Source organism: Pogona vitticeps, chromosome 2, assembly GCF_051106095.1.
Source record: "Pogona vitticeps strain Pit_001003342236 chromosome 2, PviZW2.1, whole genome shotgun sequence".
Lineage (NCBI taxonomy): Eukaryota > Metazoa > Chordata > Lepidosauria > Squamata > Agamidae > Pogona > Pogona vitticeps.
The window spans coordinates 237,080,829-237,097,433 of NC_135784.1; the positions used below are offsets into that span (position 1 = coordinate 237,080,829).

The 16,605-nt window shown below is 41.6% G+C and overlaps 1 protein-coding gene across 2 annotated transcripts in view; it reads right to left on the reverse strand.

The window, feature by feature from the left end:
* LOC110076000 (guanine nucleotide-binding protein subunit alpha-14) overlaps positions 1-16,605 on the reverse strand; it is a 93,503-nt gene that overhangs the window by 28,370 nt on the left and 48,528 nt on the right. For both annotated transcript variants that reach the window (XM_072992235.2, XM_020787776.3), the window contains exon 2: positions 7,071-7,255. In XM_072992235.2, coding sequence (XP_072848336.2) covers positions 7,071-7,255 — 185 coding nt within the window. The remainder of the gene's footprint in view (positions 1-7,070; positions 7,256-16,605) is intronic.

Here is a 16,605-nt window from a genome sequence, read left to right on the forward strand (position 1 = left end):
TGCTCTTCTTTGCCATTTCAGGCCTAAGATTTCCCACACTTCAGTTAATCTCTCCTCTTACAGTATTTACATAAATGCAAGCCTAATATTCTAGTTAAACGACCATTCCTTGGCACCTTAACTCCATTCCCACCTCCTGTGGCATTGAGCAGACAGCCCCAGTGTAAATAGGGAGCTGTGCTTTCATGAAAGCGGCTAGGCATTGACCACCATTCTGTCCTGAACACACCCAGTCTCATCTGGTTTTAAGACCTAAGCAGGGTCAGTCCTGGTTAGTATCTGGATGGGAGACAACCAGGGAGCAGCAAGGATCTCCAGGTAAGGCTAGGAAAGAATTCTGCCTAATACTCTGGAGGGACATCAGAAGTCAAATGGCACTACTAATTAAATGGATCAATGGTCTGATTCCATATAAGAGAGCTTCCTATGCTCCTGTAACTACACCAGGCGTACACAGTGCATATTTCAACAGTTCTTTAAAAATGTTTTTTATTACATTGCTTTGCCTTTATATACAAAGAATTCAAGGAGCAAGTTCACACAGAAAATCATTCTGAAAATCCATACAAATTTTCACTTTTATTTTCCTATTGGAAGAAAGAACATGCAACGTTATTGTCCTCCGTAAATGTTTAAATCCCTAGATCATAGGTTCTTAACATGTGGTCCGCAGATCTTGGGGGGGGGAGGGGCCGCGATGGCTTGAAGAAATGTTATGATCTTTTGCAGTTAAAAAAGGGAGGGAGGGAGGGAGGGATGGGAAAGGAAAGATAGAACAAAATCTTAATTTCCCTTGCTTGTTTGTGTAAAACTTGGCTTTTCTAACTTACCGCTTCCATTAAAAACAAACAAAAGTAAAAATCGGTTATGAAAACTACTGATAGCAAATAACTGATATTTTTGTACAAGTGGGGTCTCGACTTACAAACGACCCTACTTGCGAACAATTCAACTTACGAACCCGCCCGATATGGAAATAAGGACTCAACATATGAACTTTCCTCGAGTTACGAACAGGAAAAAAGTGCCCCCTCCCTCCCCTTAGAGGCTTCTGGAGACGAAAAAAGGATCAGAAACCTAAAAATAAATAAAAGAAAGTCATTTACCAGGCCTTGGTAGCCCCCGAACTGCAGGAAAAAGAGCAGCAAACAGATAAAAGCCGACACCCAGAAGGGAGCCTGGCAGCCATTTTGTGCTTTTCTCTGCTCCTGCCCCCTCCTCTCCGCGCTTAACAGCTGATCGGCTGGCTCTGAAGAGGCTTCTGGAGGCTTGCTCAGCACCTGAAAAGGCTGAGGTGCGAGTTCCAGACTCCTGCCTGTGTTGGCTTTGTGCTGAAAAAGTCAGCACAACATGCTTTAAAACATGCTTTAAAACTGGCTTCGTTGGAAAAAAAGATTTCAAAAGTGCTTTGCAAACTGTTCCCTGCCTCCCCCTCCTTTCCTGAACTTTTCTTGACCTAAAAAAATAAAAAATAAAAAATACCCCCCTCTAGTGGTAGAAGGCGGAATAGCAGCTTCCCATTAGTTTCTATGGACGGAAAAGAGCAGATATGGATTAAATGGTTTTCAATGCATTCCTATGAGAAATGCAGATTCAACCTACAAACTTTTCAACCTACAAACCGCCTTCCAATACGAATTAAGTTCGTAAGTCGAGACCCCACTGTACCTGGTGAGAACATACAAGACAATGACACTGAGTGGCTGAGAGACAGCACATGACATTTCTTGCCACTGCACAACTTTGTACCAAGTTAAAGGGCACAGGTAGAGATCTCAAGCTTCCAAAATGTGGCAGGACTGAAAGGTAAAACTGCAGCCTGAATGAATAACCACCGTAATTAAAAAGTAGCCAAAAAACAACCTTGCAATTCATCCCTGCAGAAGAAATAACATGGAAACCAGTAATCTAAGAATACTTGGGTTTGTTCATTTGTTTGTTTTAAACATAATGACACTGGGTTGAGGAGCAACAAGTACACTGGTGCCTTGACTTATGAACTTAATTGGTTCCAGAACTCCGGTCGTAAATTGAAATGGTCGTAAGTCAAAGCACCATTTCCCACTGAAATGCACTGAAATGCAATTAATCTGTTCCAGCCGAAGAAAAAAATAACGGAAAAAAATCACTGCAAGAACCATTGGAAATGCGATAAATCCCTTCCGATGGAAGGGGGAAAACACATCGGAAATGCAAAGAAAGCAAAGGAAAAAGCAACGGAAGCATGCAAGACCCATCAGATATGGGAGGGAAAACCCCAAAAGGCAACCAAACCCCCCAAGACCCATCGGAAATGGGGAAAAAACACCAAAAAATAAACAAACCCCCTAAGACCCATCACAGCACAGAAACATAACCTCCAGCCCAAAACCAAGCTGCAAAACCCACCCAGAACAGTTTTTTAAAAGCAGAAAACAGCACCTTACCTTACCAGGCAGTCCGAAGCCCCCTTCGATCGCATACTCTCTAACTGCTGCAGCGAAAGAGCTACAAAGAAGCAGCCTCTTTGCCACCAACGGTTAGCAATTTGAATTTCCCGCCTTTCCTCCCTGCCTTTTTGTGTTTGTAACTGGAAGCTCTGGCCTCAAGTCGAAGCAAAATTTTGCGGCCGGAGCTGGTCGTAACTTGAAATGGTCGTATGTCAGGACATTCGTAAGTTGAGGCACCACTGTGACAGTTTATACTCAGTCCTGAGAGGTGGAATGTGCATATTGCCTCTAAGTTTAATGATTCTCATGTTTCTTTACATACCACCTATTAACTCTGGCTGTCAGCCTCAATGCACTCTATACCTGACTGTGCTACTTCGTGCTCAGCGTGGGTGGGGGAGCAATCATGGTGAGATTTTGGTTTCATTTCTACCTGCAAGCTACCCCTATATTTTTTTTAATCATTAGAATTTAATTCTGAAATAAAACTCCTGGAGTGTTTTTGATTTCACTTGACAGTGAATTCACTGCAGCAGGTAAACACATACAAGTAAGAGTATAAAGGTAAAAACAGCACCGAATGCATGTTTCATTACATCACAGTCAGTTGAAAGCTGATATATGTATCCCAGTAACAGCCAATGTCTCTCCTTCCTCAGTTTGTCTCCAGACATCATAATCACTTTATTTTCCAGCCAGAGCATTTTGGAAGCAAACTACAACATAAATGTGCATTTGCTGTTGCTTTGGGTATAGATGCTACAATTTGGTACAGAAACAGAATTTGTTATCATGGAAAAACATGCAATTACCCTGTTAGTAGAGAACTGGCGCCATTTTGTTTGGTGCAATTTGAACCCACTAAGCGAAATGTTTTTCTGGATGTTTTAAGGACTGTGAAATTACATGCCATTACTTAGAAAGGGCTTTAGAGCATCAGGATGCATTACTGCCATCAGAGTAATCATCAAGACAAAGCAACATTTCTTTCTGTGCTTTGTACTATCAGACTGATTTTGTGTCTCTGTTTCCTCATTTAAATTTCTCTTCTTATTTACCTGGGAATAGATCCAACAAAACACAGTAGAGTTGTCGGTTTTCCCAGGTTTGGTATTATATATTCTCACTGAAATGCCTCTCCTAAGGCTTCACTCCTGGCACTAAAAGCTTCACGTTAAAATATGTTTGTATTTTCAGTTCCACTTTTTATCTGCTGTCCCTCCCATTTCTGGCACAGTTACCTGAAATACAGTTAAGCCCTCGAGCTAAAAGAAGTTGCCCATCCTCAACATATGTAATTGTACTGTTAATCACATTCTTTCATTGCTGCAAATGAAAAAGTTCAGCAGCAGCCATTTAAGAGATGAACTGTTATCCCAACCAGAGTAGATCCACTGAATCAATGTAATTTGCCTTAGTACTGGCTTATCAGAGTTCTTCTAACAGATCTATATTTTGCAGGAAAGCTGATTCACATGTTTTTCAATTGATTCTGGATAAGACAGTAGCAAACACATCTCAAGAGCATTAGGTTATAAATCTGCTTAAAAGCCCTCCACCCTCAGGCAGTAATTTAGTCATATCGATCACAAAACTCAAGTCCTTTATAATAGGGTCTGTTTTTTTAAAAAAAGTTTTAAACACATCTTTCCTCTGCTATTGCAAAAAGTGGTCCAGACCTATCAGATTCAAATGGCAAGGAGAGCTCAAGCAAACTCACCCCAATGACATACCGGTACAGTATATAACTGGTAAAATGAGATTTGGAAAAGACAAAACCTGGTGGTGCCATATAAGTGCTTACAGGTCATCTTTCACAGCCACATGACAAGTCCTAGCATTATACTTTGGAAGCCAGATTATTATCACTGCACAATTTGTACTGACAAAGCAAATCAATATTCTACAATGCAATTCTAAAAATAGGGGCAGCCCAAACAAGATAACATGTATAACATTGAAACTGAACTTCACCAAATTTGGCATAGACATAGCAGGCAGTCTGCCCTTGCTCTGTGCCAAACATTGGGAAGTTTGAGCAAAGGGTTTTTGAATTATGGGTTTTTTAAGGGAAAATTGTTTTTTCATCCTCATGCAGAAACAAGCAACCTTTAAACATCCCCAGATTTAAAAGAGATCAACCAAACTGAAAAGACCAATCTTGCTTATCTTGAAAGAGAATGGCTGGTCCTACCCACTTTTTTTTTATTTGTAAGGACTCCAGGCTTAAGGGGCTGAAATATTGATCCTCAAAAGAGGCCTTTCAAAAGGGGTAAACAGTGACTTTGTTACACAGACTTACCAGGAAGAGCATTCCAAAGTAAATGCATTGTTGCAGCTTTCTGCCAGGAAGGCTATAGGGCAATGACAGTTCAAATGGCAGGTTTTCTTTAAAAAGTCAGTAAAGATGCTCTACACCAGTGGTCCCGAAGCTCGGGCCTCCAGATGTTCTTAGACTACAACTCCCAGAAGCCTTCTCCACTGCCTCTGCTGGCCAGGATTTCTGGGAGTTGAAGTCCAAGAACATCTGGAGGCCCACGGTTGGGGGCCACTGCTCTACACGATACCCTCACCTGCTCACTACCATTCACTTGTTGAAAAACAACCCTGACAACTGCTTTATGTTTGGGTGAGAAGAGGTTAACTGATTAATAAAGGAGTCAATTTCTGGGATTTCCCCTTGCTTGGTGTCATTTTGTGAATGGTAGTGAGCACAAAAGTACACTATCTTGACTACTACCATTGGTCTTGTCAACATTGCTGCTGGCAACATGGGCACAATACTGTGGAGCAATATCAGGCCACTGACTGGTGCTTCAAATCATAGATACAGAAGCACAATATCTCACATTCAAAAACCGGAGGGTTCTTTGAAGAATTGGATTAGAAATACATATTTAGGCATGAAAAGAACAGTCACATAGCTATGTTTTGCAACATTTCATCTGAAGGAATAACACAACACTGGTGAAGAAATGTAGAGGGAAGAATAACTACAACTTCCTTTACTTTTTCAAATATAAACAAGCAAGAGCAGCTTCGAAATTTCCAAGAACCGTTTCTTCCTAAGGATTAATATTAAGGAGCATACGAAAAACTATCTTAGGCTCTCTTGGCTGGCTTTCACAGTGAGGTAGCAAGGGTATATCTATACTGTGTCTGTTACAACAGTAGTTCCCAATATTTTTCGAGTTTCAACTCTCTTTTATAATAGCCAAGTAACCTGCGACTCACATTCATATTAAAAAAAAATTAATGGCGTAAAGTCATCCCATGTCAGAAAGTAGAGGCTTCTTTCTCCCCCAAAAGGGCCTGTTTCTCATACATATACGTAGATGCTAACTTTAATATCCCACTCTGAATGGTCAAGGAAGAAATTATTTAACTAGGGCTGCAACACATATAAGGTGACCTGCAACCCCCCCAGAAAATACTTTGTGAAACCCAGGTTAGGAAACACTGCTGTAGTACATTGTCTACACGCCATCAGAAGTTATCTATACTTGAAAGGGTTAGAATGAACCGCCTATGCTCATTATTCATACATTGCACTCAAAACTGGTGATCCTTATTCATGACAAATATAAACAATTGTGTCCAATTACATAAACCAGAACTTTGTAACAGTAGAAAAAACGAAGGGTTTGATCTACCAGGCCATTAAGTTCCCAATCTTTGGTAACCCAGATGTTCTTCGACTGCTATTCCCAGAAACCATGGCCAGCATAACTGGTGTTGAACACCTGAGTTAAGCAAGATTGGGAACCACTGTACTAGGCCACTTCGAAGAACTGTGTGGGTCGTAGGGTGGGAGTTGAAAGAATTTTGTTTTGAAACAGCTGGGTAGATAAACTTCTACCCTCCAGATACTGTGGACTACAAATCTTGTAAGCCCCAGTTAGTCAGGCAAATGGCTAGGGACTGTAAGAGCGAAAAACATCAAGCTGCCTATCTAGGCTTTTTGGCAAAGATTTGGGCAATCAGTGGAACCAAATTCAGATGGCTTCATCAATTCCCAAACTCCTATGGAAGCCTTGTTGAAAGCCATTCATATGTGGTCTTTCATACACCCCGGACTTCATATTGACAAAGAAATGTTGCCTCTCTGCTTGAGATGTTGCAGAGGTTATCGTTTATCAAATCATGTATCTGTAGAGCTGGAATCAACCCCAACTGTCCTCTAGTCCAGTGGTTCCCGAGAAGGCTTCACAACTAGCTGCACTGGCCAGGATTTCTGAGCGTTGTAGTCCAAGAACATCTGGATTACCCAAATTGGAAACCACTACACTAGTCCAACCTCCTGCTGATGCAGGGTCGCTGTTCCATATACGGCTTTCTCAATCCTGCAGCAGCCCCCTTCTGGGATCAGATTCTGCTTAATTCATTTTTAGACTGTCCCTCATATTATAGGGCGAAGTATTTCTAGACAGGCTTATTAATGCTTTCAGAATTTGAAAGCATTAATAACATGGCACACAACATTGATTAGGATACTCTTAGCAGCAGCCAGAATAGACTGCTTTTCGTTTGAAGCCTCAGGTCTCTCAAATATACACTTTGCAACCCTCTTACTTACTTCCACCCTGACTCATTGTATCTCCTAAGCTCTACTTAAGTGATAGCACTGTGCAAATTCTGTACCTTGCTCTGCTCAGATGAGTATGGTATTTGTAAACTATCCATGGCTCTGATCATAGCTTGCATGGCAGAATAGATGTTTTGATAAATCAACCTTGTGAAGCCTTTCCGGTCTTCTTCTGTATAGCCTGATCCATGAATAATCCTCATCTGTTTAATAAAGGTGCTCTTTCCGCTTTCTCCTGTACCTGCAAGAAAGCACAGCGAGAAAGCAAGGTTCCTTATAATCAGCCACAAAGCAGCAAAGAGAGGGTGCCAGCTGGACAGCAGTTGCAAGGAGAACAGGCCCTGTGTGGAATGGCAGGGGGGAACGAACACATTCTCTCTGATGTATGAGATTAACTTGATGCATACATTAGCTCTTAGGAAAAGTGCTAAGTCTGACATATTTTAGAAAACAGGGTGTTCCAAAAGCAACACACAAAGCCAACACGGGTATAAACAATATTTTAAGAATAACAAAATAATATCCATGTAAATTACCATAAAATATACTTTTAAAAAATAGCAGCAAGAACCTGTATTTGGCTTGGGTTGTAGGCCAAGATGCTAAGCAGGTTCCTCCCTCTCTTCCTTCCAGCATCCCAATAATATATTTTCCAAAAAAACATTTTATTCAAAGAAGTCGTCTGCCTTAGCATGTTGGCAAGAGAAAAGGGGTGGGGGCAAAAAAGGCAAAATATTGTAGCACTTTAAAAACTAACAAATTATATGTACAAGAATATATTTTACAGTGTGCACAGAACTGACCAAAGGAGCACAATAATTCATTAAAACCTGTTCTTTACAAGGCTGAATGTGCACCCACTCTGACAATCCCAGACACCTCAGATTAGCATCTATTCTAGTTCATGATCCACTACAAAAATATTTACTTTATCTTGGCTGGAGCGAAGCCCTGTTCTGCCCCAGCTGTAATCAAAATTATTTCACACACACCCCATTGCAAATCATGTTTACTGTCAAAATTTACAAACTTTCAGCTCTTTGCAATGAACAAATCAAACAAAAGCAATTGAAATAGCTCAACACAATAAATGCTTTATATTAAGAACTGTTCAAATGTAGTGTTCTCACATTACACTCTAGCACCCTTTGTTAGGTTAAAGCCAGAAAGGCTTGCCCTCTTTCTCCCTTAATCACAGGTCCAAGGAAAGGAGGGGCGATAACAGCCCTTCTTCAAAGTTTGGAACTAAATGTGAAGAAGCTGAAGGGAGGGGAAGCCTCAAGACAATTTATCCCAATTCCCGCTGCCCTTTTTCCCTCCCATGTTTCTTTGAACTTGGAACTGAAGCCACCCAGTTCCAGTTTTGTTTCTGCTGATTAAAGAGACGGACTTTGCTCTTCCTTGCTTGGGTGGCTGCTGTTCCCAGCCCTCTCTCGCTCACTTAGCCCATTTGATAAGTGTGGCTATAAGAGTTAAGGAGTATTATTATAAAGTAACATGGAAATGGTATTTAACTCTGGTGAAATTGAATTTAACGAATAATGAAGTACTATGTATCTGCTGGAGATGTAAGAAAGGACTGGGCACATGTTTTCATATGAGGTAGACATATGAAATGATGCAGAAGGTTTTGGACAATGGCATTATGTATGTATGTATGTATGTATGTATGTATGTATGTATGTATGTATGTATGTATGTATGTATGTATGTATGTATGTATGTATGTATGTATGTAATTTTTATTTATTTTTCATTTTATTTTATTTATATGCCACCCACACTACCCAAAGGTGTCTGGGTGGCTTAATGACATAAAGAAATTTGTGAGTATAAATATACAAGTGTCCAATGATAGCTTTGTTAAACATGTGTAGAAACATTAAAATATAATGGGGAGGAAGGAATTTTTTTTATTATTATTATTATTATTATTATTATTATTATTATTATTATTATTATTATTATTATTATTATTATTATTGTAAGTGTGGCAAGACTGATTATTCCAAGAAATTGGAATAGTAACAATTTTTTAAAAAATATGGAGGAATGGTATCAAGAAACAATATTGCTATTAATGATAAATTAATGTGTGGATTGAAATTTAGAATTTTTTTTAGAAATTTAGAAAAATTTAGAAAGTGAATCAGTTTAAGGATATGTGGAATGTATTGTATGTGCTTGGAAAATGTTAGATTCAAGGATAAGGCTCATCATATTTTTGGAGAGAAACCGGATATGTGAATTAGAAAGGAATTAAAACAAATAAACAAATTAATTAATTAATTTTTAAAAGGATATATCCCGAGGGTGGACAATGTACACTGGATGCAAGATACGTTTCATGTCATATTTTTAACTTGTTTAGTATATTTTTCTTCTTCTTTTCTATTGTTGTACTATTTTGTAATGTTTAGTTTATAAAATAATAATTTTAAAAACTCATCCCATTTGATATCTCCCGCCTTTCTTCTTCCTTCCTCCTTCTTGCTCTTATCATGGACTTTGCTGAGAGGAAAAGAAACAGGAAATCCCAAAGCTTTAATCTGATAAATCAAGAATATCATCATGAGGCCTACAAGATATATGACTACAGTAATGATGTTAATGGGTAGGCCAAAGCAGCACAACTGTTTCATTTAGGAGATGAAAGCCAGGAAATTGAAAAGAAATTATAGGGATGGGGAAGATTACTAAACAGCAGCACTGGAAGACTCTATTAGCCAGTAGGCAAAGAAGGAGAAAAACTGAAGGAGGAACCTCAGGATTTAGATTTGGCCTGGGTAGGGGGTAACCCCCCTCTCCCCACCAAAAATCCCAGGCCAATTTCCATCCATCTCAGAGTGCTTCTTGGAATGAATTATGTCCACAAAGTAGCCACTATTCGGGTTAATAGGGAACTCAGTTCAAGACCTTTCAAAACCAATCTAGAACTTTAGACTAAAATAGAAAGTAAATAAAAATGGGGTACAGCTAAGTTTCGTAATGGCAGGAGACACCAGGCTAATTTTTAATTGAATTTATTATGGTGAAAGACCAGCAGCAACGCCAGGCTAAGATGCATCCACCTTTTTCAAGGCAGCAGCAATAACTGAAGGTCACACTGTTGGAGGAGACAATGGCAGTGACACTCAAGTTAACTTTTCTTAGAACTATGCAGAAGGTGGTAATGGTAAACCCCTGATGAACTTTCCTTATCATGAAAATCCTGTGATGAGACAGCCCAAAATGAATCAAGAGATAGAGTTGGAAGATGAGACTCCCAGGTTGGGAAGTACTTGATCAGCTACTGGGGAAGAACAAAGGACAAGTGCAAATAGTGCTGCTACTAATGACACAACTAGATTAAAGCGGGAAAGACAAATAGTGTCTGACACACACAGAAGGGAAAAGAAAAGTCTGATACTGTTCAACACATAATTGGAACATGGAATGTGAGAAGCATGAATCAAGGTAAACTGGGAACTGTAAAGCAAAACATGGAATGTATAAACATACAGAAGTCAAACAGACTATGTAATTGGAAGCAGGAAATGAAGAATCTGTATTATTTCAGTCAAAACAAGACCCAGAGTGATTGTGGTACTGATCATGAACTGTTTATGTAGAACATTAGAGTAAAGCTGAAAAAGAATCTAAAAGTAACATAATTTAAATAACATTCCTGATTAATTATGTCCACATAAGGAACAGATATGCATTACTAAACTGTTGGTGAACCAGAGGAACTCTGGTTTGAAACCAGAGATATTCTTAGGGAAGAATGCAAAAATACAATTTCTTTAGTAAACAGGAAAAAAACAACAACGAGATGGATGACAGAAAAAAACTTTCAAAGATAAGCAAAAAACAAAAGGGAAGGGGAAAAGGGACAGAACCATGGATGCAGCATTTCAGTGACTAATACTGTACACAGACACAAAGATAATTACAATAACCTGTGTAAATTAACAGAGAACGAAAGGGGAAAAACAAGAGGTCTCTTTCAGAAGATCTAAGCAGTCAAAGGAAAATTTAAGCCTAGATTAAGAATGTTAAATGACCAACAGGAAAGCACACCATCTGACAAAAAGAAAGTAAAGAGAAAGTGGAAACAGTATACTGAAGACCTCTACAGAAGAGATAAAAGGATGACAGACAAATTTCTTCGAAGACAAATCCTATGATAAAGAACCTGCAGTTTTAGAAAGTGAAGTGAAAGCTGCTCTGAAAGCACTAGGTAGAAATAAATCACCAGCACAGATGGAATACCAATAGAACTATTTCAAGCTAAAGAAACAGAATCTATCAAAATTCTAACAAGAATATGCCAACGAATAATGAAGTACATGTCCTTCTAACAAGCCTATTGAGACCAGGGGGAAGTGAAACCAAAGGTGAGTATATATCAGGGATCTCCTACTGTGACAAACCCAGACCTACTGGAGGATGCCACACTTTCACTAAGCTGCCACCAACCATTCCCTATAAGAAGTCACACAGACCAGGGATGGATTTTCAACAAATAAAAGAATAAGGTTTATTTAAAACAACACACAGGGAAAATAAAATGATCAGGTGAATAAGATACAGTAACGTGGCTTAGTCTCAATCATGCATACACACAGTTTGGTTCACTCAGAACACTTAACTTGAAGCACAGACCCTGAACCTATCAGTTCTGGCTAACCATACAGACACCTGAACCTATCAGGTTGGTACTGACTGACACACAGTAGTACCCTGTCTGACACACAGACCCCCACACCAGCTTCTTCTTCCCAGCTGCTGCTTCTACTTCTCCTAACTTCTCCACACACGCTCCACATATATATACAGTACAGCCCCTCCTCCTGATGTCCCGCCTTCCACTCCCCATAGGATGGAACTTTCCCTCCAAACCCATGACAGACAGGCAACATCAGTGCTGTATGTAACACCTCCCCTCTTTATAAGTTGTTTTGTAGGGGGAAAGCTAAGGTGCTTTTCACCAAAAAACAACCTGGACCCAAAACATACAAAAACAGTCATATAATAACATACAATACCATACTTACTTATACTTACACTCTATTAGGCATTTAAACATTTACCATTAACAATACATCAAGTTACCTTTATTCATACAAACCAACATGTTTAATAAACAGACACATTTGACTTTTTGTCATCAAAATATATACATAGTCCATGTTTCTTTCGCCGTCTTCATTCTTCAGGTCTTCTTGACAAGGCGTCAGCAACACAGTTCACTGACCCTCTGACCACCTTCACTTCAAAGTCATAGTCTTGCAGATTTAAAGCCCACCTCATAAGTTTACTATTGTGGGTTTTCATTGTCTTTAACCATTGCAGTGGTGAATGGTCAGTGCACAGAATAAAATGTCTTCCCCAGATGTAAGGCTTGGCCTTCTGGATCGCGTAGACTATGGCCAGACACTCCTTTTCCACGGTTGCCAAATGTCTCTCACCTTTCTGGAGTTTCCTACTCAGGTAGGACACTGGATGCTGGTCACCATTCTCATCCTCCTGGCAAAGAACTGCTCCTACCCCGCTGTTAGAAGCATCGGTGTAGATGATGAACTCCCGGTCGAAGTCTGGAGCACGCAGCACTGGATAGTTGATGAGCGCCTGCTTCAACCTCTGGAACGCCTCCTCACAGTCGCTGGTCCACGGGATGCGGTCATCAGCCTTCTTCCTCGTCAGATCGGTCAGCGGAGCTGCAATCTCGCTAAACCTCGGGATGAACTTTCTGTAGTAGCCCACCAACCCAAGAAATGATTTGACTTTTTTCTTGGTGTTGGGTCTAGGCCAATCACGAACTGCTTCTATCTTAGCCTCTAGGGGTTTTATCACTCCTCCCCCTACTATGTGACCCAAGTATTTTATTTCTGGGCTACCCAGCTGACACTTGCAGAGCCTAGGCCAAAGCACTTCCTCCCCTGGGTCAAAGTGCCTCTCCCTGGCGTTCTGGTCATCCCACGCTTTCTTTCTGACCTTTTGAGCTTGCAGGGTCTCTGCTGCTAGCTCTAGGTTTCTCTTTAGGTCATTCCTTAAAGAGTCTATGTATGTCACAACATCTTGTGGGTCATCCTGGGTGATCTGCTCCCAATTTTGTTTGATCAAATCAAGGGGCCCTTTCACCCTTCTCCCAAATAAAAGTTCAAACGGACTGAACCCGGTACTGGCTTGTGTCACTGATCGATAAGCAAACAAAAGGGATTGCAGCTTCTGGTCCCAATTGTTTGGATTCTCTGCCAAGTAAGCCCTAATCATGCGCATTAGAGTCCCATTGAACTTCTCAGTTAACCCATTACTTTCAGGGTGATAGGCAGTGGTTTCCTTGTGTTTAATTCCACAGATTTGCCATAACCGTTTCATGAGCTTCGATGTGAACGATGCGCCCAAATCTGTGATTATTTCTGAGGCAAATCCCATCCTGGACATATACCCCACCAAGGCATCTGCCACTGTGTTAGTTTCAATGTTAGTCAAGGGTAGGGCTTCAGGGTACCTCGTGGCATGGTCCACAATGGTGAGAATGAACCGGTTCCCCCTCTTTGTGGCCTTGGGCAAAGGTCCCACAATATCCACCCCTATGCATTTGAACGGAGTGTCAATCACAGGCAAAGGGCACAACTTTGCTTTGGTCCTGTCGCGGCTATTCCCCTGCCTTTGACACACATCACATTGTTTACAGAACTCCCTGATCTGCTTCCCTATGTCAGGCCAGTAAAAATTCTGTGTGATTCTCTGCTGTGTTTTGTTCACCCCTAAGTGCGCAGCAAACATGTCAGAGTGCCCCCTTTGTAAGATCATGGGGCGATACTTTTCAGGTACCACTAGCTGACTTCTGATCCCATCTCCCCCTTTGGAGATATTCCTCAGGGTCTCTCTATACAAAATCCCCTTTTCCTCTAGAAATCTCACTGGGGTTTCAGGTGTTAGCTGGGCGTCAGTCACCTGTTCAAAACACTTTTGGAGAGTGGCGTCTGCCTTTTGCTCTTGGCCAAATCGGCTGTCTGTGGTTAAGGTTTCCACCACAGCTTCTGAACTCCCCTCTGCTTCCGTCTCTGGCTCATCAATACCCCCCTGAACTGTCCCCGTGGTGGCTTGTGAACGTGTAATCACTAGCACCCGTTTCACATGTTCAGCCAGGTCATTTCCCACGAGCACGGCTGCTGGCAGAGTCGATGAAATTGCTAGCCGCCAAACTCCCCTCCAGCCTTGAAAGTTCACAGGTACCTCCGCTACTGGCAGTGAGATCACCTGCCCCTCAATCCCTGCCACCTTCATGCTCTCATTTGGGATTATATATTCCCTAGGAATAATATCTGGATGGCACAGGGTCACCTGGGAACAAGTGTCCCTCAACCCCCGATACTGATGGTCAAGTATTCCTACGTCCACCCCTGCTGTTTCAAACAACTGAGAATCTGTTCTCACGAGCAAGCAGCGCTTGACCTCCACAAGAGGACCATTTTCCTCAGCCTGATCAGCAGATGTCACTGTTCCAGATTGAGTAGCCATGGCAACAGGCTCCCTCAGTGACAAGGAGCTTTGCTCTTTCTGGACACAGAACACAGCTTTTGGCTTGGTTCCACTCGAATCCTGAGGCACAATTCCTTTTAGCTGCTTTAATTTCTCACACTCTGAGATTAGATGGCCCTTTCCTTGACAGAAATAACACTTTCTGCTGTATTTTGAGTCTTTCTCATCTTGTTTTGGTTTTCCCTCCAAAATCTGAGGTCTTGGTTTCATGTCTGAGGGCTTCCCTTCACCATGGGCCCCTCCCACTTGCTGGTTTCTTCCTGGTCCCTGAGAGTACTTGCTGTAGGTTTCCTTGGGTCTACCTATCGATTTCCCCTCATCACCTAAGGGCTTTCTGATTTGATAAATAAAATCTGCGATCTCGGCTGCCTCTGCCACAGATTTCGGTTTCCTTTCCCTCACCTGGAATTTCAGTTCCCCATGCAGGACTGAATAGAACTGTTCCAGCGCTATCAAGTCTTTGAGCTGCTGAAAGGTCTCTGTCCCCTCCTGAGATAACCATTTCTATAGCAGCCTCACCAATTGGGCCCCCACTTGGGTAAAAGTCTGCTCTGGTTTCTTGGTGATTGACCTGAATCTTTGCCTCAGCTGTTCCGCATTTATCCCATGTCTGGCAAACACCAGTTTTTTAAACTCTGCAAAATCTTTCATCAGTTCCTCTGGCATCTCTGCATAGACTTCTGCAAGGCTGCCACTGATTAAAGATCGCATGATGGTCATCTTCTCAGTTTCCCTTACTGAGAAGTCCACAAACGCTCTTTCCACTAGGGAAAAGAACACCTCAGGACAATCTCCCTTGTGGTACACAGGGAATTTCTTCAGGTCAGCTTTAGACAATTGGCCTCCCTCAGAATCCCTATTGTTATTATTGTTCTGATTTATCAGTTCCAATTTCCTCAACTCAAACGCCATTTTCTCTCTCTCCAATCTTTCTTCTCTTTCCATTTTCTCTATTTCAAATTGCCTTCTTTCTCTCTCTAATCTTTCCTCCTTTTCCATTCTCTCTCTCTCTAATTCGAAATGTCTCTGTTTCTCCCTTTCCTCCATTTCCCTCACCCTCACTTCATGCTGTTGGGCTATGAGCAATTTTCTGAGTTCTGGGTTCTGTTCTCCCGTGCTGTCACCCTGCACTGAGCCAAATTCATCCTCAGAACCTTGGTCTTCCTGGGGGTCTTTCACTTCACCCATTTCTGCCATTTGGCTTCGAGTCAAGGGCATAATCCCCCCCCCAGAACAGGCTGCTTTCAAAAGTCAAGCCTCAAAATAAAGCGACCACTTTTTTTTTTCCTTTTGCCTCAGAACCAGCTTTCTATAGATTACTGCTGTTCTTCAGCACTAACTTGCAACAGTTGCGAGCCAGAGTCTACCCCCCTCTGCTAGGCCTCTCAGCAGGCAGGCTAGATCACTGCTACTACACAGTTTTGCCTCAGCTTTTTTCCCGCCAAAACAGGCTGCCTCAGAGCTCCCTAATCTAGTCCCCAATCTGAGGTTACACGTTCTTCTACTAGCGCACCTCCCCGTGAGGTACACCTAGAAGATTACCTACGTGCTCTCAGATTGTCCCTGACTAGACCCCCCTTGCTCTGGGCACACTTGCCAAGGCTTTGCTGTACCACTGGACAACTGGACCAGTCGTATCCCACACGCTGGACACCAATCAATGTGACAAACCCAGACCTACTGGAGGATGCCACACTTTCACTAAGCTGCCACCAACCATTCCCTATAAGAAGTCACACAGACCAGGGATGGATTTTCAACAAATAAAAGAATAAGGTTTATTTAAAACAACACACAGGGAAAATAAAATGATCAGGTGAATAAGATACAGTAACGTGGCTTAGTCTCAATCATGCATACACACAGTTTGGTTCACTCAGAACACTTAACTTGAAGCACAGACCCTGAACCTATCAGTTCTGGCTAACCATACAGACACCTGAACCTATCAGGTTGGTACTGACTGACACACAGTAGTACCCTGTCTGACACACAGACCCCCACACCAGCTTCTTCTTCCCAGCTGCTGCTTCTACTTCTCCTAACTTCTCCACACAC